This window comes from Coregonus clupeaformis, unplaced genomic scaffold, assembly GCF_020615455.1.
Source record: "Coregonus clupeaformis isolate EN_2021a unplaced genomic scaffold, ASM2061545v1 scaf0181, whole genome shotgun sequence".
In the NCBI taxonomy this organism is placed as follows: domain Eukaryota; kingdom Metazoa; phylum Chordata; class Actinopteri; order Salmoniformes; family Salmonidae; genus Coregonus; species Coregonus clupeaformis.
This window is the reverse complement of record NW_025533636.1, coordinates 96,973-119,020: the sequence shown is the minus strand read 5'-3', so window position 1 is coordinate 119,020 and position 22,048 is coordinate 96,973. Positions and strand designations below refer to the sequence as shown.

Below are 22,048 nucleotides of genomic sequence, written 5' to 3'. Positions count from 1 at the left end.
CAGGTGTGTGTAATGATGGTTGCCAGGTGTGTGTAATGATGGTTGCCAGGTGTGTGTAATGATGGTTGCCAGGTGTGTGTAATGATGGTTGCCAGGTGTGTGTAATGATGGTTGCCAGGTGTGTGTAATGATGGTTGCCAGGTGTGTGTAATGATGGTTGCCAGGTGTGCATAATGATGGTTGCCAGGTGTGTGTAATGATGGTTGCCAGGTGTGTGTAATGATGGTTGCCAGGTGTGTGTAATGATGGTTGCCAGGTGTGCGTAATGATGGTTGCCAGGTGTGCGTAATGATGGTTGCCAGGAACGGTGGTTAGTAAACCTGTGGCGTCAAGCGCCGGAGCGGGAGAGCGGGAGAGAGGGAGAGAGGGAGAGCGGGAGAGAGGGAGAGCGGGAGAGAGGGAGAGAGGGAGAGAGGGAGAGAGGGAGAGCGGGAGAGAGGGAGAGAGGGAGAGCGGGAGAGAGGGAGAGCGGGAGAGAGGGAGAGAGGGAGAGCGGGAGAGCGGAAGAGAGGGAGAGAGGGAGAGAGGGAGAGAGGGAGAGAGGGAGAGCGGGAGAGAGGGAGAGAGGGAGAGCGGGAGAGAGGGAGAGAGGGAGAGAGGGAGAGAGAGAGAGAGTGAGAGAGGGAGAGAGGGAGAGAGAGAGAGAGAGAGGGAGAGAGGGAGAGAGGGAGAGAGGGAGAGAGGGAGAGAGGGAGAGAGGGAGAGAGGGAGAGGGGAGAGAGGGAGAGCGGGAGAGAGGGAGAGAGGGAGAGAGGGGAGAGAGGGAGAGAGGAGAGAGGGAGAGCGGGAGAGAGGGAGGAGCGGGAGAAGGGAGAGAGAGGGAGCGGGAGAGAGGGAGAGCGGGAGAGAGGGAGAGCGGGAGAGCGGGAGAGAGGGAGAGAGGGAGAGAGGGAGAGAGAGAGGGAGAGAGGGAGAGAGGGAGAGAGGGAGAGAGGGAGAGCGGAGAGAGGGAGAGAGGGAGAGAGGGAGAGAGGAGAGAGGGAGAGCGGGAGAGAGGGAGAGAGGAGAGAGGGAGAGAGGGAGAGAGGGAGAGCGGGAGAGAGGGAGAGAGGGAGAGCGGGAGAGAGGGAGAGAGGGAGAGCGGGAGAGAGGGAGAGAGGGAGAGAGGGAGAGCGGGAGAGAGGGAGAGCGGGAGAGAGGGAGAGAGGAGAGAGGGAGAGCGGGAGAGAGGGAGAGCGGGAGAGCGGAGAGAGGGAGAGCGGGAGAGAGGAGAGAGGGAGAGCGGGAGAGAGGGAGAGAGGGAGAGAGGAGAGAGGGAGAGCGGGAGAGAGGGAGAGCGGGAGAGCGGGGAGAGAGGGAGAGAGGGAGAGCTGGAGAGAGGGAGAGCGGGAGAGAGGGAGAGCGGGAGAAGGGAGAGAGGAGAGCGGGAGAGAGGGAGAGCGGAGAGAGGGGAGAGGAGAGCGGGAGAGCGAGAGAGAGGGAGAGCGGGAGAGAGGGAGAGCGGGAGAGAGGGAGAGAGGGAGAGCGGGAGAGAGGAGAGCGGGAGAGAGGGAGAGAGGGAGAGCGGGAGAGAAGGAGAGCGGGAGAGAGGAGAGAGGGAGAGCGGGAGAGAGGGAGAGCGGGAGAGAGGGAGAGAGGGAGAGCGGGAGAGAGGGAGAGAGGGAGAGCGGGAGAGAGGGAGAGCGGGAGAGAGGGAGAGGGGAGAAAGGGAGAGAGGGAGAGAGGGAGAGTGGGAGAGAGGGAGAGCGGGAGAGAGGGAGAGAGGGAGAGCGGGAGAGAGAGGAGAGCGGGAGAGAGGGAGAGAGGGAGCGGGAGAGAGGGAGAGAGAGAGGGAGAGCGGGAGAGAGGGAGAGCGGGAGAGCGGGAGAGAGGGAGAGCGGGAGAGGGAGAGAGGGAGAGCGGGAGAGAGGGAGAGCGGGAGAGCGGGAGAGAGGGAGAGCGGGAGAGCGGGAGAGCGGGAGAGAGGGAGACCGGGAGAGCGGGAGAGAGGGAGAGCGGGAGAGAGGGAGAGCGGGAGAGCGGGAGAGCGGGAGAGAGGGAGAGCGGGAGAAAGGGAGAGCGGGAGAGCGGGAGAGAGGGAGAGAGGGAGTAGACGTGACAATGCTTTCTAGGTCTTTCTTTGCTGCACTTGACCATATTACCGGACAGTCATAAAGATGGGAGTACAGTTCATTTTTTGTAGAACATCTTTTTATAACAGAAAGGACCCTCCCCATCTTCCCATCTTGACAACAACTTTGTCAATATGACTTGACCATGGTAATTGACCATCCAATGTTATATCTAGGAGTTTAGCTTCCTCAACTTGCTCAGTGATCACACCCTTTATGCACAACTCCAGTTGAGGTTTAGGTCTTAAGATAATGTTTTGAACCAAATACAATGCTGTTAGGTTTTAGATGTATTTAAGACCAGTTTATTATTGATCCCCCATTCTGATACTGACTGGAACTCCTTATTTAGAATATCAGTGAGCTCACTGGCTTTGGGTGGTGACATGTAGAGTGTGGATTCATCAGCATAGTCATTCTAGCTTCATGTAAGACCAGTAGCAAATCATTTGGAAAAATAGAGAAGATTAACGGCCCAAGGCAACTGCCCTGAGGGACACCGCACACTGTACATATCTCATGTTATAGAAGCTTCCATTGAAGAACACTCTGTGAGTTCTATTGGATAAATAACTCTACAACCATGTGATGGCAGGTGATGTAAATCCATAGCAATACCATTTTTTCTAAAACAATTTATGATCAATAACATCAAAGGCTGCACTGAAATCTAACAATACAGCTCCACCTATCATCTTATTATCCATTTCTTTTAACCAATCATCATCTGAGTCAGTGCAGTACAAGTTGGGTGCCCTTCTCTAGATGCATGCTGACAGTCAGTAGTTCACTTGTTCTCTGAAAAATAGCATTGTATTTGGTCAAACACAATTCTCAAAATCAGTTTACTGAGAACAGGCAGCAAACTGATTGGTCGGCTGTTAGAGCCAGCAAACTGATTGGGCAGCTGTTAGAGCCAGCAAACTGATTGGGCGGCTGTTAGAGCCAGCAAAGGGTGCTTTACTATTTTTAGGCAGTGGAATTACTTTAACTTCCTTCCACTCCTGTGGACACGCCCTCCTTTAGGCTTTGGTTAAAGACATGGCACATAGGGGTGGCAACACAGTCTGCTACCGTTCTCAATAGTTTCCCATCAAGGTTGTCAATACCTGGTGGCTTATCATTATCGATGGATAACAACCGTTTTTCCACCTCTCCCACACTAACTGGACCAAATTCAAAACAGCAATCCTTCTCTTTCATTATTATTAGATTATTAGATATGATGGTTCACTGTTCAGTGTTGTCATTTCACTTCTTAGTTTTTCCACTTTACCAGTGAAATAGTCATTGAAATGATTGGCAATATCCAAAGGTTTTCTTATAAATGACCCATTAACTTCAATAAGCGATGGAGATGAATTGTTTTTTGTTTGCCCATGATATCATTTAAGGTACTCCAAAGTATTTTTCCATTGTGTTATATGTCATTTATCTTGGTTTGGTTATATCATTTCTTCTTCTTTTTGCTTTTGTTAAGTTTAGTCACAACATTTCCAAATTGACAGTGTGTCAACCAATCAGCTGAGCAGCCTGACTTGTTGGCCACCTCTTTTTGCATCATGTCTTTGAACCAATTTATCAATTCATCATCAATCCAGGGGGCTCTAACAGTTTTCTCAGTTAGTTAAATAACAGGTGCTTGTCAAAAATTTTCATGAATAATTCTACAAATACTTCCAGTGCTGCATCTGGATTCACTTCCTCACACACATCAGATCAACATACATGTTTTACATATTCAACTAAAATAGTCCTGAGAAAACATTTGTATGATCTCTGATAAATGACTTTAGGTCCTGCCTTTGGTACTTTGGCTGTCCCTGTTGTCCATGTTATTGCCATGTTATGGTCACTGCAGGAAATGGGAACTGATATTGCTTTGGAGCAAAGCTCTGCAGCGTTAGTGAAGATATGATCAATACATGTGGATCAGCGGAGGCTGCTGAGGGGAGGACGGCTCATAATAATGTCTGGAACGGAGTCAATGGAACGGAGTCAAACGTAGTTTCCCTGTGGTTGATACCGTTCCATGGACTCCGTTGCTATGAGCAACCCTCCCCTCAGCAGCCACCACTGAACTGGATGTCACAGATCCAACACTATTGGTAAACACTCTAGTTGGTTGACTGATAACCTGGATCATATTACAGGCATTAGTCACCAGACAGCTAGTTGCTAACCAATCAATGTTCAGGTCACCCAGAAAATAGTCCTCTCTGTTGATATCACATTCATTATCAAGCATTGCACACATATTATCCAGATACTGACTGTTAGCACTGGGTGACCCTATAGCAACACCCCAAAAGAAGAGGCTTTAGATGAGGCAGGTGACCTTGCAACCACCACACTTCAATAACACTTGGCATGAGATCCTCTCTAAGCTTTAGAGGAATATGAATCTGAATATATACAGCAACGCCTCCCCCATAAGCATTCCTGTCTCTTCTGTAGATGTTATGTCCTTGTATTGCTACTGCTGTATCATCAAAGGAATTATCTAAGTGAGTTTATATGGATGTTATCTGATTTCAAGTTATTTATTTCATTAAGCTTATTTCTAAGGCTACATTTATTAATATTGGCTATTTTTAGCCCTTTCCTTGGCAGCTTATCGGAGAGAGACATTTATAAATACATATATATTTTTTTGGGCTAATAGACAGTCAATCAGGCACTTGTGATTGTCTATTGGTGTGTGTGCGTGCGTGCGTGCGTGTCTGTGTGTGTGTGCGTGCGTGCGTGCGTGCTTATGTATGTGTGTGTGTGTGCGTGCGTGCGTGCGTGCGTGCGTGCGTGCGTGTGTGCGTGTCATGTGTGTGTGTCTGTGTCTGTGTCTGTGTCTGTGTCTGTGTGTGTGTGTGTGTGTGTGTGTGTGTGTGTGTGTGTGTGTGTGTGTGTGTGTGTGTGTGTGTGTGTGTGTGTGTGTGTGTGTGTGTGTGTGTGTGATGTTGGGCTGAAGCTACTGACCCTGAGTCTCTCTCTCTCCTCCCAGGCCTTTGGGAGGGAGGGGGGACAATGAGCCTGTTGTAGTAGATGGTGTCCCCACGCTCTCTGGCAGCTTTCATCGCTGGGAGAAGTTATACAGCTTCAGAGAAGTCCTCTGGTCTAAAGTAGTGCACTATATAGGGAATAGGGTGCCATTCTCTGGTCTAAAGTAGTGCACTATATAGGGAATAGGGTGCCATTCTCTGGTCTAAAGTAGTGCACTATATAGGGAATAGGGTGCCATTCTCTGGTCTAAAGTAGTGCACTATATAGGGAATAGAGTGCCATTCTCTGGTCTAAAGTAGTGCACTATATAGGGAATAGGGTGCCATTCTCTGGTCTAAAGTAGTGCACTATATAGGGAATAGGGTGCCATTTGGGGTGCACACAGGGGTCCTGTAGATAGACAGGGGAGGTCACAGGCCAGAGCAGATAGGCCCAGTTGGTTCTGCTGCACTCTCCTGTGGCCACGTTAGACTGAGGACAGCAAGGTATAGGACAATCTTTCCCAAACTCGGTCCTGGGCTTTGGGAAACCTTGCTATAGGACACACTTACAGGCAGGTAGACAGACAGACAGACAGACAGACAGACATACAGACAGACAGGCAGACAGAGACGTACAGACAGGCAGGCAGGCAGACAGACACGTTTTCACGCAGACAGACAGACAGACAGACAGACAGACAGGCAGGCAGGCAGGCAGGCAGGCAGGTAGGTAGGTAGGTAGGTAGGTAGGTAGGTAGGCAGACAGACAGACAGACAGACAGACAGACAGACAGACAGACAGACAGACAGACAGACAGACAGACAGACAGACAGGTAGACAGGTAGACAGGTAGACAGGTAGACAGACAGACAGACACATGTTCACACTCCCAGAGGAGAGTGAGAGATTAAAAGGTCATACTGTTTTGCAACAGAGGTGAAGTTAAAGACAGCGACTGTCATGACCCAGAACCATGAGGAGGGAGGGAGGGGGGGAGTGTTAGGGTGCTTTTAGTTACTATAGTTACTACAGAGCTGAGAAAAAGGACTGCTAATTTGACACAAACACAAACACACAGACACCCCCAATTCCTCTCTGATCTCCAGCCTTCTCTCAGCCCTCAGTCTCTATCCCCCAAGAGCCAACAGAAACTCCATTTCATGGTTGTGTGAGTCTGTGTGTGTGTGTGTGTGTGTGTGTGTGTTCACTTCACTACAGCTTGTCCTTTTCATGTCTTCTGTTATTTTATTTAAATAACTGCCAGTGTATCATTTCTTCTGATAAGGAAACAGTTTTAAGTGATATTGTGTTTAAAAATTGCAGCGTGTCTGTCTGTAGACTTTTACTCAACATTTCTGCTCTTGGATTTAGTGTGCATTCCAAATGGGCCCATTGGGCTCTGGTCAAAGCTAGTGCACTATGTAGGGAATATGGTGCCATTTGGGAGTGAGTTTTATTCTCCAGTGCTCATACTGTGTCTCTGACTGTCTGTATTCCAGGAAGCCCAATGCCATCAGACACTGCCATCAGGACAGAACAGGAGACATTTGGGGTGAGTTTATAATGACATAGGCTGTATCTCAAATGGCACCCTATTCCCTTTATAGTGCACTACTTTGGACCACAGCCCATAGGGCTCTGTTCAAAAGTAGTGCGCTAGACGTATATAGGGAATAGGGTGTGATTTGTGACGTATCCATAGTGTCCTAATGATGTTTGTGAAACAGATTAATAACATGGTGGTCTTGCCACTGTTGGCAGAGAGTAAACTCATTCTGCCTATTGAGATTAAATCCAGGCTCTGTCGTAGCCGGCCGGGAGACCAATGGGGCGGCGCACAATTGGCCCAGCGTCGTCCAGGGTAGGGGAGGGAATAGCCGGCAGGGATGTAGCTCAGTTGGTAGAGCATGGCGTTTGCAACGCCAGGTTCGATTCCCACGGGGGGCCAGTATGAAAAAAATAAAAAATAAAATTATGGATAAGAGTGTCTGCTAAATGACTAAAATGTAAATGTAAATGAAAATCTCTTGGCTAAATGCCTTGTTAACATGTAGAGTTACAGTAATGTTAAAGTCTCTTGGCTAAATGCCTTGTTCAAATGGTTTCACCAGTGTTCTCCTAACCTGTCTGTCTGTCTGTCTCCAGGTGTTGATAGCAGTAGGACTGGCTGGTTTCATTAGTGTTCTCCTAACCTGTCTGTCTGTCTGTCTGTCTGTCTCCAGGTGTTGATAGCAGTAGGACTGGCTGGTTTCCCCAGTGTTCTCCTCATCCTCCTCTTCATTGTCATCAACAAATATGGCCGATGCAACAAGTTTGGAATGAAGGGTAAGTCATAGTCCACTACATAGCTTGTTAAATGTCAGCCCAGTCAAAACTGTTCGCTGCTCTGGCACCCCAATGGTGGAACAAGCTCCCTCACGACGCCAGGACAGCGGAGTCACTCACCACCTTCCGGAGACACTTGAAACCCCACCTCTTTAAGGAATACCTGGGATAGGATAAAGTAATCATTTTACCCCCCCTTACCCCACCCCAAAGGAAAAAAATATATTGTAAAGTGGTTGTCCCACTGGCTATCATAAGGTGAATGCACCAATTTGTAAGTCGCTCTGGATAAGAGCGTCTGCTAAATGACGAAAATGTAAATGTAAAATAGTTCACTACATAGTACACTACATAGTACATTATATGGCCAGCAGTATGTGAACACCTGCTCCTCCAACATCTCATTCCAAAATCACATCCATTAATATGGAGTTGGTTCCCCCCTTTGCTGCTATAACAGCCTACACTCTTCTGTGAAGGCTTTCCACTAGATGTTGGAACATTGCTGCGGGGACTTGCTTCCATTCAGCCACAAGAGCATTAGTGAGGTCGGGCACGTTGGGCGATTAGGCCTGGCTCGCAGTCAGCGTTCCAATTCGTCCCAAAGGTTTTCGATGGGGTTGAGGTCAGGGCTCTGTCAAGTTCTTCCACACCGATCTCAACAAACCCTTTCTGTATGGACCTTGCTTTGTGAATGGGGCATTGTCATGCCGAAACAGGAAAGGGCCTTCCCCAAACTGTTGCCACAAAGTTGGAAGCACAGAATCGTCTAGAATGTCATAGTATGCTGTAGCGTTAAGATTTCCTTTCACTGGAACTAAGGAGCCTAGCCCGAACCATGAAAAACAGCCCCAGAACATTATTCCTCCTCCACCAAACGTTACAGTTGGCACTATGCATTCGGGCAGGTAGCGTTCTCCTGGCATCCGCCAAACCCAGATTTGTCCGTTGTGTGCGGCTGCTCGGCCATGGAAACCCATTTCATGAAGCTCCCTACGAACAGTTATTGTGCTGACATTGCTTCCAGAGGCAGTCTGGAACTCGATAGTGAGTGTTGCAACCGAGGACAAACTATTTTCAGCACTCGGTGGTCCAGTTCTGTGAGCTTGTGTGGCCTACCACTTCGCGGCTGAGCCGTTGTTGCTCCTAGACGTTTCCACTCTAGCAGGGCAGAAGTTTGACGAATTGACTTGTTAGAAAGGCAGCATCCTATGACGGTGCCACGTTGAAAGTCACTGAGCTCTTCAGTAAGGCCATTCTACTGCCAATGTTTGTCTATGGAGATTGCATGGCTGTGCGCTCGATTTTATACACCTGTCAGCAACAGGTGTGGCTGAAATAGCCAAATCCACTAATTTGAAGGGGTGTTCACATACTTTTGTAAATATAGTGTATATCCAATGAGCTTCCCTCCCCGGGCAGCAGACAACTGCGGGTCACATCTGGTTAGTTGGTGGTACATGTATGGATCAGTGTTGGCATAGCAACACATCATATGGGCTAGATCTGGTTGGTTGGTGGTACATGTATGGATCAGTGTTGGCACAGCAACACATCATATGGGCTAGATCTGGTCAGAAGGTTGGGCCAAGTCTGACTAGAGGTATGTGGCCCAAGCAAGTTCCCATAGTGCTGGGCCAGTTCAGCCACATCCACGTTGCATGGCAGGGTTAGGGTCAGGGTTAGGATTAGGGTTAGGGTTAGGGTCGTGGTTAGGGTCAGGGTTAGGATTAGGGTTAGGGTTAGGATTAGGGTTAGGGTTAGGGTTAGGGTCAGGGTCAGGGTCAGGGTTAGGGTTAGGGTCAGGGTTAGCATTAGGGTTAGGGTTAGGGTTAGGGTCGTGGTTAGGGTCAGGGTTAGGATTAGGGTTAGGATTAGGGTCGTGGTTAGGGTCAGGGTTAGGATTAGGGTTAGGGTCGTGGTTAGGGTCAGGGTTAGGATTAGGGTTAAGGCCAGGGTATGGATTAGGGTTAGGGTTAGGGTCGTGGTTAGGGTCAGGGTTAGGATTAGGGTTAGGGTCAGGGTTAGGATTAGGGTTAGGGTTAGGGTTGTGATTAGGGTCAGGGTTAAGGTTAGGGTTAGGGTCAGGGTCAAGGTTAGGGTCAGGGTTAGAGTCAGGGTCAGGTTCAGGGTTAGGAACAGGTCTGTCCATGATAAAACGGTGGTTTAGGTATGGGAGCCAGATTGCATCATCATCACACATAATCCATAGCTTCCAGTGATTCCTCAATAAAGTCTAATGTCTACAATCAATAATACTCTGAAAACAGTCCACCCCAGAATACCCAGCAGTGTTCGTAGCCTGGGTTAGTGTCAGGGTTACCCAGCAGCGTTCGTAGCCTGGGTTAGTATCAGGGTTACCCAGCAGCGTTCGTAGCCTGGGTTAGTGTCAGGGTTACCCAGCAGCGTTCGTAGCCTGGGTTAGTATCAGGGTTACCCAGCAGCGTTCGTAGCCTGGGTTAGTGTCAGGGTTACCCAGCAGCGTTCGTAGCCTGGGTTAGTGTCAGGGTTACCCAGCAGCGTTCGTAGCCTGGTTAGTGTCAGGGTTACCCAGCAGCGTTCGTAGCCTGGGTTAGTATCAGGGTCACCCAGCAGTGTTCGTATCCTGGGCTGTATTAATCTGTATTGTACTGAGCTATCTATCGTATCCTGGGCTGTATTCATCTGTATTGTACTGAGCTATCTATCGTATCCTGGGCTGTATCCATCTGTATTGTACTGAGCTATCTATCGTATCCTGGGCTGTATTCATCTGTATTGTACTGAGCTATCTATCGTATCCTGGGCTGTATTCATCTGTATTGTACTGAGCTATCTATCGTATCCTGGGCTGTATTCATCTGTATTGTACTGAGCTATCTATCTATCTATCTATTGCAGATGGGAATTAATGACTTTTCTAGACTGTTGCTCATGCTGAGGAATTCAATGGGATTAATATGGCTTGGTGCTGGGGGGGTGGTGGGTGCTGGGTGGTGGGTGTGTGGTGGGTGTGTGGTGGGTGGATGGTGGGTGGATGGTGGGTGGGTGGTGGGTGGGTGTGTGGTGGGTGTGGTGGGTGGGTGTGTGGTGTGTGTGTGGTGGGTGTGTGTGTGGTGGGTGGGTGTGTGCTGGGTGTGTGTGTGGTGTGTGTGTGGTGGGTGGGTGGTGGGTGGGTGTGTGTGTGGTGTGTGTGTGGTGGGTGGGTGTGTGCTGGGTGTGTGTGTGGTGAGCTTTGATTCTGGGAGAGATCCAAGACCTGCTTATCTACAGTGCAGTGGCAGGATCTGGCCCAGTATTGATTCTCACAGCAGGACCTGGCCCAGTATTGATTTTCACAGCAGGATCTGGCCCAGTATTGATTCTCACAGCAGGATCTGGCCCAGTATTGATTCTCACAGCAGGATCTGGCCCAGTATTGATTCTCACAGCAGGATCTGGCCCAGTATTGATTCTCACAGCAGGATCTGGCCCAGTATTGATTCTCACAGTAGGATCTGGCCCAGTATTGATTCTCACAGCAGGATCTGGCCCAGTATTGATTCTCACAGCAGGACCTGGCCCAGTATTGTGTTCTGAGTTATGGGTGTGAACACAGCAGCTGGGGGCCTCTGATCCAGGACCTGGCCCAGTATTGTGTTCTGAGTTATGGGTGTGAACACAGCAGCTGGGGGCCTCTGATCCAGGATAAGTGTTTGGCTCTGCCGCATGCAAAATGGCACCCTACTATAGTGCATTACATAGGGCTTTGGTCAAAAGTAGTGCACTAGGGAATAGGGTGTCATTAAGGATGCAGACACAGACTGGCCAGCTGGCTGACTGGCTGGCTGACTGGGGTGTGACTGGCTGGCTGACTGACTGACTGACTGACTGACTGGCTGACTGACTGGCTGGCTGACTGACTGGGGTGTGACTGGCTGGCTGGCTGACTGACAGGGGCCTGGCTGGCTGACTGGCTGATTGGCTGACTGACAGGGGCCTGGCTTGCTGACTGGTTGACTGGGGCCTGACTACCTGGCTTGCTGACTGGCTGGCTGTCTGACTGGGGCCTGACTACCTGGCTTGCTGTCTGACTGTCTGACTGGCTGGGGACTGACTACCTGACTACCTGGCTTGCTGTCTGACTGGCTGACTGGCTGGGGACTGACTACCTGACTACCTGGCTTGCTGTCTGACTGGCTGACTGGCTGGGGACTGACTACCTGACTACCTGGCTTGCTGTCTGACTGGCTGACTGGCTGGGGACTGACTACCTGACTACCTGGCTTGCTGTCTGACTGGCTGACTGGCTGACAGCAGTGGTGCCTGAACGGAGAGTAAATGAAGTGTATTCTATAGGACAGGCCATGCTGCTGGTTTTAATCCCACTCCCAGGCTCCTAAAGGAAAACATCTGGCTTTTATTGAATCCCCAGGAATAGTGGGTGATGAAAGTCAGCCAAAGGGCTTGGGTTGGTTTAGTAAGGAACACATCCAATATGCTTTATCCAGGTAATGACTGCTTCCTTCACAGCAACCAGCTGATTACCTGCACACTATCAGTCTCTCTCTCTCTCTCTCTCTCCTCCCTCCCTCCCTCCCTCCCTCCCTCCCTCCCTCCCTCCCCACTACTATCAGGAGAACCAGAAGGAAATATTAAAGAATGAAGCATTCTTCATGTTTAAACTATTTTCATTCTGTGTTTTCTTTGATCCAAAGGGGTTGGAATAATTATTGATATCACATTGAGCCAACAGCTTAGCTGTACAAAGAGAGACGAATGTGGATAGAGATCTCTTAAAAGAGAATTGTTGATACTGTAGCTAGAGAGAGAGAGACGAATGTGGATAGAGATCTCTTAAAGAGGATTGTTGCTGCTAGAGAGAGAGAGAGAGAGAGAGAGAGAGAGAGAGAGAGAGAGAGAGAGAGAGAGAGAGAGAGAGAGAGAGAGAGAGAGAGAGAGAGAGAGAGAGAGAGAGAGAGAGAGAGAGAGAGAGAGAGAGAGAGAGAGAGAGAGAGAGAGAGAGAGAGAGAGAGAGAGAGAGAGAGAGAGAGAGAGAGAGAGAGAGAGAGAGAGAGAGAGAGAGAGAGAGAGAGAGAGAGAGAGAGAGAGAGAGAGAGAGAGAGAGAGAGAGAGATTATTATAAAATTAAATAACTATAATATAGTCATTGGATAAGTATTCATCTCCTGGAGTCAGTACATGTTAGATCACCTTTGTCAGTGATTGCAGCTGTGAGTCTTCCTGGGGAAGTTTAAAAGAGCTTTCCACACCTGGATTGTGCAATATTTGCCCATTATTCTTTTCAAAATTCTTCAAGTTCTGATAATTATCGACCAATTTCCAGGCTCCCTTGTCTTTCCGAAAATACTAGAATCATTGGTCAACAAACTTTATTTTCTATCTGTAAATTATATTCTTAACGTTAATCAATCTGGATTCAGACCTAAACATAGCGTCACCACGACTACCATGCTTGTAAATGATATTGTAAATGCCTTAGATGATAGAAAGACCTGCTGTCGTGTTTGTAGATTTGTAAAAAGCTTTTGCTACTGTAGACCATGTTATTCTGCTGGATAAGCTGTTCTCGTTAGGGTTGGGTACTGATGCTTGCCGATGGTTTCATAAGTATCTCAATGACAGAACTAACGCCATCAAAGTAGATGGGGTACATTTTACAGAAAGGGGTGCCTCAAGGTTTGATACTCTGCCCACTACTGTTTATAATCTATATAAATAACATTGGTAATGCTGTAATATATATATATATATATATTCATTTGTATGCAGATGATCCAGTTGCTCCATCGGTTGGCCAAGCCTTTTCACATTTGATGTCTGATTTTCTGTCACGTTACCGATGTGGATGTGGTGGAGGAGTCAGGCGCAGGACACTGAGGTAAAGTCCAACAGTATAATTTAATAGTCCAAGAAAATGGAAAACCTCTGACCTCAAAAACACAAAGAGGCGAGGGAGAATTACGCACACGCGTAAACACTAAACACAAAACAAACAGGGAGCAAAGACGTAGCTCCGACACTGTGGCAGTAAAAAATAACAACCCACAATAATACTAACACAAAACAAGGAACTTATAGGGCACGCAATCAACACACAAATGGACACAGGTGATGCAGACAGACAAAAGCAATCGACTGACGAAACAAAGAGCGGTGGCAGCTAGTACTCCGGGGACGGCGCTCGCCGAAGCCTGCCCGAACCAGGAGGAGGAGCAGTCTCGGCCGAAACCGTGACATTTTCAAGCACTGCAGAGGTCACTAATGGATAAAAAGTTAGTGCTAAATGCAAACAAAACAACATGCATGTTTTTTTCTAGGTCCCATAACCCAGATTTAAATTAATTTGTAATGACTAGTTTGAAAGGTATACAAATTGAGCGAGTTCCTTCCTACAAATAATGACAAACTGTCATTTTAAAAAACATGTCACTGAGCTGGTGAAGAAGTTGAAGTTCAAGGTTGGTTTCTTTTACAGAAACAAAACATGTCTGACTGTTTGTTAATAGGAAGACAATTATCCAGGCCACTTTTATGTCTATTTTAGATTCTGGGGATATGATCTATATGCATGCAGCATCATCTATACTTAAGCTTATACCTCTGCTTCACAACAGTGTCCCCCTCTGCGTCACAACAGTGTCCCCCTCTGCGTCACAACAGTGTCCCCCTCTGCGTCACAACAGTGTCCCCCTCTGCGTCACAACAGTGTCCCCCTCTGCGTCACAATGGGATTCGATGAGTTCTAACTTCTGTTGCTAGGTAATGAACCAAAGCGTCCGTTGCTATGCTGGTTGCTTGGCTCTATTTTACCTCGTAGCCGTCGCGAAGGAAGGAGGATGCGGGCAGTTCTGGTTCCCTTCAGAGGACCGAAAAGACTGGAAAAGACAACACTCTTTCTTTACCATATATTTTGTCTTTATTTAAGTAAATATTGTTAAACAGGAAGAAATTATTGAAGCTGTTTTTAGATTGACGTTGCTAGCTACTGTACTTATTTACTCCACCCTGTCTAGTCAGCTAGCCAGCTACGGTAGCCAGCCAGTTGTATTTAGCTAACGTTAGCTAGCCAGCTAGATAGCCAGACAGTTGTATTTAGCTAACGTTAGCTAGCTAGCTACTGTAACTGTTATTGTAGCTTTGTGTTTGTGTGTAGCTTGCACTTCAATGGCATCCCTCGAGGAGATGTTATTTTATCTATCCAACCAGGTGAAGTTCTGTGAAGACACCACTGATCTCGACAAGATCAATTCACAATTCAGGGTAACGTTAAGCAGTTAACTTCTATCAGATAACTGGATGGATTTAGCTATGTACAACAATTGTTCAATAACCATTTTCCATCTAGCTAGTTGCTAGCTATACATATAGTTCAGTGGAGGCTGCTGAGGGGAGGATGGCTCATAATAATGTCTGGAATGGAGTAAATGGAATGGTATGAAACACGTGGTTTCCATGTGGTTGATAACTACCATTCAATTGACTCCATTCCAGCCATTATTATGAGCCGTCCTCCCCTCAGCAGCCTCCACTGATATAGTTATATGTCTTTCATATTGAGGTGTCTAGCTATAAGTTAAACCTGATCAATCAAATGGATAGGTGTAAGCAATTATGGTAATTCCATAATTGTGAGAAATTGAGGAAGAAAGTGAGAAAGAAAGGATGAAAGTGAGAGATGGAGAGAACGGTGGGAAGACAGTGGAAGACAGACAGAGAGAGAGATGGAGAGAAAGACAGCAGTGCAAATGTACTTAGACTTGAGTATTTCAACAACTCTTCTCTTCCAACTTGTCAGGCAATCACATGTACCTACGGGGGAAGGATGGCCAGCCACACAGGAGGAGGATTATTACTGAGGAGGAGAAGGAGGCCGTGCTGACGGAGATGCATGCTGGACATTTCGGAGTCAAGCGCATGATTGCCAAAATCAACCTACGCTTCTTCTGACGGGGAATTGTCAAGGAGGTGGACAGCTGGGAAAGTGAAATAACCTTTAGTTTATCAATCACATTCTATTATATATACAATTATTATGATTTTAATGAATGTCATATCAGAGAGCACACAATGTTTCGATTTGTCACTTTGTGCTTAAAGGTCAGTTCCTGTCTAGCCTGCCAGAAGTCTGAGAGGGTGAAGACTGTGGCGCCGGAGTTGAAGCCCATCAAAGTTGTTTCACGGTGGCACATGATCGGTAAGTGTCCCAATTCAAATCTTGCCCTGATAAGTTGTGTTGTAATGGTTGCTTTATTTGACCACAGTAGAGTTCAACATTATAGAATGTGTGTGTGTGTGTGTGTCAGTATGCTTATAAATATGTAAATCTTCATACCGTATGACACAGATACGGGTAAGAATAAAGTCATCTTCTCTCTAACACTTTAAATGTTTGGGGTGGACCTCATCGGACCCTTCATGAAATCCAGGAATGGCAACAGCTGGTGTCTGACGGCGACCAATCACTGTAATAGTTTGCAAGCCCTGCCACATCCGACGAGCATCGGAGCCGGTGTGTTAGGATTAAATCAATCATAGTCCTGTATTGACTCTTTGCCGGTTTGATGGTTAGTCGGAGGGCATAGCGGGATTTCTTATAAGCTTCCGGTTTAGAGTCCCGTTCCTTGAAAGCGGCAGCTCTACCCTTTAGCTCAGTGCGGATGTTGCCTTTAATCCATGGCTTCTGGTTGGTGTATGTACGTACGGTCACTGTGGGGGACGACATCATCGATGCACTTATTGATGAAGTCAGTGACTGATGTGGTGTACTCCTCAATGCCATCGGAAGAATCCAGTCTGTGCTAGCAAAACAGTCCTGTAGCTTAGCATCTGCGTCATCTGACCACTTCTTTACCGAGTCACTGGTGCTTCCTGTTTTATTTTTTGCTTATAAGCAGGAATCAGGAGGATAGTGTTATGGTCAGATTTTCCAAATGGAGGACGAGGGAGAGCTTTGTATGCGTCTCTGTGTGTGGAGTAAAGGTGGTCTAGAGTTTTATTTTCCTCTGGTTGCACATTTAACATACTAACATAGAAATGAGGTAAAACAGATTTAAGTTTCCCTGCATTAAAGTCCCCGACCACTAGGAGCGCCGCCTCTGGATGAGCGTTTTCCTGTTTGCTTATGTCCGTATACAGTTCATTGAGTGCGGTCTTAGTGCCAGCATCGGTTTGTGGTGGTAAATAGACAGCTACGAAGAATATAGATGAAAACTCTCTTGGTAAATAGTGTGGTCTACAGCTTATCATGAGATACTCTACCTCCGGCGAGCAAAACCTCGAGACTTCCTTAGTATTAGACATCGCGCACCAGCTGTTGTTTACAAATATATACAGACCGCCACCCCTTGTCTTACCGGAGGCGGCTGTTCTATCCTGCCGATGCAGCGTATAACCCGTCAGCTGTATGTTGTCCATGTCGTCGTTCAGCCACGACTCGGTGAAACAAGATATTACAGTTTTTAATGTTCTGTTGGTAGGATATTCGTGATCGTAGTTTGTCTATTTTGTTATCCAATGATTGTACGTTGGCTAATAGGACTGATGGTAGAGGCAGATTACCCACTTGCCGTCGGATCCTTACGAAGCACCCCGACCTACGTCCCCGATATCTCCGTCTCCTTCTCCTACGAATGACGGGGATTTGGGCCTTGTCAGGTGTCTGAAGTAAATCCTTCGCGTCCGACTCGTTAAAGAAAAAATCTTCATCCAGTACGAGATGAGTAATCGCTGTCCTGAAGTTATTTTTGGTCGTAAGAGACGGTGGCAGAAACATTAGGTATAAAATAAGTTACATATAAAGCGAAAAAACACAATTGGCACAATTGGTTAGGAGCCAGTAAAACGGCAGCCATCTCCTCCGGCGCCATTCTACACCAAATGACTTTAGGACCATCGACTGTCCGAGCCCCCATCCACCAGAACCAGTGTGTTCGGATCAGTCTGATTCTCTGTGCTCTGAGTCGGAGGGGGACCAGCTTGAGGTAGGCTATGCCTTCCAAAAGTGTTGAAAAGTACATAACACTGCACTAATCCATCAAATGTTCTCCCAGTAAAGTGTAACCTGTGTGTTTGCTTGTTTCCGTCTGTCTCCTCCCCTGTTCCCTTTAGCTCTGCTCCTGTTCTCCAGGACCTAGGGGTTCTGCCCAACACCCAGACCTGCTCCCTTTAGCTCTGCTCCTGTTCTCCAGGACCCAGGGGTTCGGCCCAACACCCAGACGTGGATCCACCTGATGTCCTCCGTTACCAACCACCCTCCAACGTTTCATTACATCATCTACAGCTACTGTTGTTGTCATGTTGTCATTATCTGATAAGAAAGTTTTCTTGCTCTCTCATACTGGGCTCATAATGTGTGAGATACACGGATGAACTAAAAACACTATCACTGCAAACACTCAGAACAAAGAGACCAGCAGTGTCTCCCTCTTCAAGTCCCCCTTCTGAGACCGGCTGCCTGTTGAGAACAAGTGGCAGGCAGAATCTCCCGCCCACACAGCAACCACCTCCTCTATATTCCACACAGCAACCACCTCCTCTATAGTCCACACAGCAACCACCTCCTCTATATTCCACACAGCACCCACCTCCTCTATATTCCCCACAGCAACCACCTCCTCTATATTCCACACAGCACCCACCTCCTCTATATTCCACACAGCACCCACCTCCTCTATATTCCACACAGCACCCACCTCCTCTATATTCCCCACAGCAACCACCTCCTCTATATTCCACACAGCACCCACCTCCTCTATATTCCACACAGCAACCACCTCCTCTATAGTCCACACAGCAACCACCTCCTCTATAGTCCACACAGCAACCACCTCCTCTATAGTCCACACAGCAACCACCTCCTCTATATTCCACACAGCAACCACCTCCTCTATATTCCACACAGCAACCACCTCCTCTATAGTCCACACAGCAACCACCTCCTCTATAGTCCACACAGCAACCACCTCCTCTATATTCCACACAGCAACCACCTCCTCTATATTCCACACAGCAACCACCTCCTCTATATTCCACACAGCACCCACCTCCTCTATATTCCACACAGCACCCACCTCCTCTATATTCCACACATTACCCACCTCCTCTATAGTCCACACAGCAACCACCTCCTCTATATTCCACACAGCAACCACCTCCTCTATATTCCACACAGCAACCACCTCCTCTATATTCCACACAGCACCCACCTCCTCTATATTCCACACAGCACCCACCTCCTCTATATTCCACACAGCAACCACCTCCTCTATATTCCACACAGCAACCACCTCCTCTATATTCCCCACAGCACCCACCTCCTCTATATTCCACACAGCACCCACCTCCTCTATATTCCACACATTACCCACCTCCTCTATATTCCACACAGCACCCACCTCCTCTATATTCCCCACAGCAACCACCTCCTCTATATTCCACACAGCACCCACCTCCTCTATATTCCACACAGCAACCACCTCCTCTATAGTCCACACAGCAACCACCTCCTCTATAGTCCACACAGCAACCACCTCCTCTATATTCCACACAGCAACCACCTCCTCTATATTCCACACAGCAACCACCTCCTCTATATTCCACACAGCACCCACCTCCTCTATATTCCACACAGCACCCACCTCCTCTATATTCCACACATTACCCACCTCCTCTATAGTCCACACAGCAACCACCTCCTCTATATTCCACACAGCAACCACCTCCTCTATATTCCACACAGCAACCACCTCCTCTATATTCCACACAGCACCCACCTCCTCTATATTCCACACATTACCCACCTCCTCTATAGTCCACACAGCAACCACCTCCTCTATATTCCACACAGCAACCACCTCCTCTATATTCCACACAGCAACCACCTCCTCTATATTCCACACAGCAACCACCTCCTCTATATTCCACACAGCACCCACCTCCTCTATATTCCACACACCAGAATTCAGTATTTTAGTCTGTGATTGCCATGTGAGTGTAAAACAAATCTGTGAAAATAAATTGACACAACTGTACCAAAAACTATCAAAAGTTTTATGTATTACAATTTTTTTATATTGCCAGGTTGGTTTTCACAGCTGTTTCACAAGACGTTCATTATTGTAAGTTGTAAGGAATCCTTTGATGGTATTTATTTGTTCCACATGATTTGTTGTTGTATCCTAGGCCCTGCAATAGATACGTATATATTCAACCACAAGGTGAGCTATGCGAGATAGAAAGAAAATTAATCATAGTAGAGGACTATTGAAATTAAATTATTTCAGTGTAGATAAGGGAAGGGCAGGTTAAAATAAAAACATGACAGCCAGATAAACCAGTGTATGAATCAAATGGATTTGCATATGAATGGAGTGAAAATTAGCTGACTTGGTGATCTGTAAAGGTAAGTAACTTTAATGTGTTGTCAAGCAGATTACACGTTTTCTTTGCCATTTCCGAAACGTAGCAATGTTTAAGACATGGATTTCACGTTGTTTAATGTTAACAAGGTACCCAAAAGTAGTTCGAATTAATATTTTCATTTTATTAGCTAAACAAAACTTGTTTAAACAGCGAAATTGTCGCGGATATCAGCCTTGTTTACACAGTGATGATGAAAACAGCGTAATTCAGGCTGTAATGATCTCCAGTATTCTAATCATTAGGTCATCACACCGTTGATATAGCAACGGACGCTAATAGTTTATCGAATCCCATTGTGACGCAGAGGGGGACACTATTTGGCCAGGGGACACTATTTGGCCAGGGGACACTATTTGGCCAGGGGACACTATTTGGCATGACAGTCCCTATAGGTTTATTACTGGTGATGGTTCTAGAACTCACCATTGTGTTTTGTATCAAAAAGTGGGTTGGGCCTCTTTGTATGTAAGGGGGGAGCAGCAGATTCGTGTGTTTATCTCCAAAGGACTCATGCGGAAACGTCCTATGCATCTATCATCATTAATTCAATTTAGAGTTCCAAATGACCCAACCCGGTCACAGGCTTGGATATCACTGGAGGCCCCTTGGTAAACTGTTTTTAGTTTTATTGTGGAACAACTCTCTGAAATGAGATGTTCTGGTCCCCCTGGGTCGGTTCAGAGTGATGATCAGAGACCTCTATGTGTCTGTTCTTCTTCATGTGTTCTGTAATTCAGTGTATTGTATTGTACGCTTCCCTGGTCTTTGCAGTTGAATCTGTGCTTGAAATGCAATACTTGACGAAGGGACCTTCCAGATGTTGTATGTATGGGGGTCATAAAACAGATCATGTCAACCCTTGTTATTTAACACAGAGTGAGTCCATGTAACTTATTATGGAATTTGTTAAGCCACATTTTACTCCTGAACTACTTTAGGCTTGCCTAAACAAAGAGGCTGAATACTTAATGCAGCAACTATATATATTTTTTTGTCCACTTTGACATTACAGAGTATTTTCTGTAGATTGTTGACAAAAAATGACAAATACATCCATTTTAATCCCACTTTGTAACACTGGTCAGCAAGGCACTGCAGAGCTCTGGTCAGCAAGGCACTGCAGAGCTCTGGTCAGCAAGGCACTGCAGAGCTCTTGTCAGCAAGGCACTGCAGAGCTCTGGTCAGCAAGGCACTGCAGAGCTCTGGTCAGCAAGGCACTGCAGAGCTCTGGTCAGCAAGGCACTGCAGAGCTCTGGTCAGCAAGGCACTGCAGAGCTCTGGTCAGCAGTAGTGCACTATACAGTGGATATGGTGCCCTTTGGGACTCAGGAGCCGACAGGCAGTCAGGAGCCGACAGGCAGTCAGCCAATAGGATCACTAGGCTCACTGGTTTCCTCTGGCTGATTTATACCTCCACCTCTCTCTCTCTCTCTCTCTCTCTCTCTCTCTCTCTCTCTCTCTCTCTCTCTCTCTCTCTCTCTCTCTCTCTCTCTCTCTCTCTCTCTCTCTCTCTGTCTCTGTCTCTGTCTCTGTCTCTGTCTCTGTCTCTGTCTCTGTCTGTCTCTCTCTCTCTCTCTCTCTCTCTCTCTCTCTCTCTCTCTCTCTCTCTCTCTCTCTCTGTCTCTGTCTCTGTCTCTCTCTCTCAATTCAATTTTCAATTTCAATTTAAGGGCTTTATTGGTCTCTCTCTCTCTCTGTCTCTCTCTCTCTCTCTGTCTCTCTGTCTCTCTGTCTCTCTCTGTCTCTCTCTCTGTCTCTCTCTCTGTCTCTCTCTCTCTCTCTCTCTCGCTCTCTCTCTCTCTCTGTCTCTCTCTCTCTCTGTCTCTCTCTCTCTCTCTCTCTGTATCTCTGTCTCTCTCTCTCTCTCTCCCTCTCTCTCTCTGTCTCTCTGTCTCTCAATTCAATTCAATTTCAATTTAAGGGCTTTATTGGCATGGGAAACGTGTGTTAACATTGCCAAAGCAAGTGAAGTAGATAGTAAACAAAAGTGAAATATACAATAAATATTAACAGTAAACATTACACTCAGAAGTTTCAAAAGAATAAAGACATTTCAAATGTCATATTATGTCTATATACAGTGTTGTAACAATATGCAAAGAGTTAAAGTACAAATGGGAAAATAAATCAACATAAATTTGGGTTGTATTTACAATGGTGTTTGTTCTTCACTGGTTGCCCTTTTCTTGTGGCAACAGGTCACAAATCTTGCAGCTGTGATGGCACACTGTGGTTTTTCACCCAGTAGATAAGGGAGTTTATCAAAATTGGATTTGTTTTCAAATTCTTTG

The 22,048-nt window shown here is 46.9% G+C and overlaps 1 protein-coding gene across 1 annotated transcript in view; it reads left to right on the top strand.

The window, feature by feature from the left end:
• The window catches only part of LOC121564390 (NT-3 growth factor receptor-like), a gene marked incomplete at its 3' end in the record, with an annotated part of 183,184 nt that overhangs the window by 64,539 nt on the left and 96,597 nt on the right, over nucleotides 1-22,048 (top strand). The window contains exons 10-11 of the mRNA XM_045214016.1: nucleotides 6,530-6,582; nucleotides 7,253-7,355. Of these exons, the coding sequence (XP_045069951.1) occupies nucleotides 6,530-6,582; nucleotides 7,253-7,355 (156 nt within the window). The remainder of the gene's footprint in view (nucleotides 1-6,529; nucleotides 6,583-7,252; nucleotides 7,356-22,048) is intronic.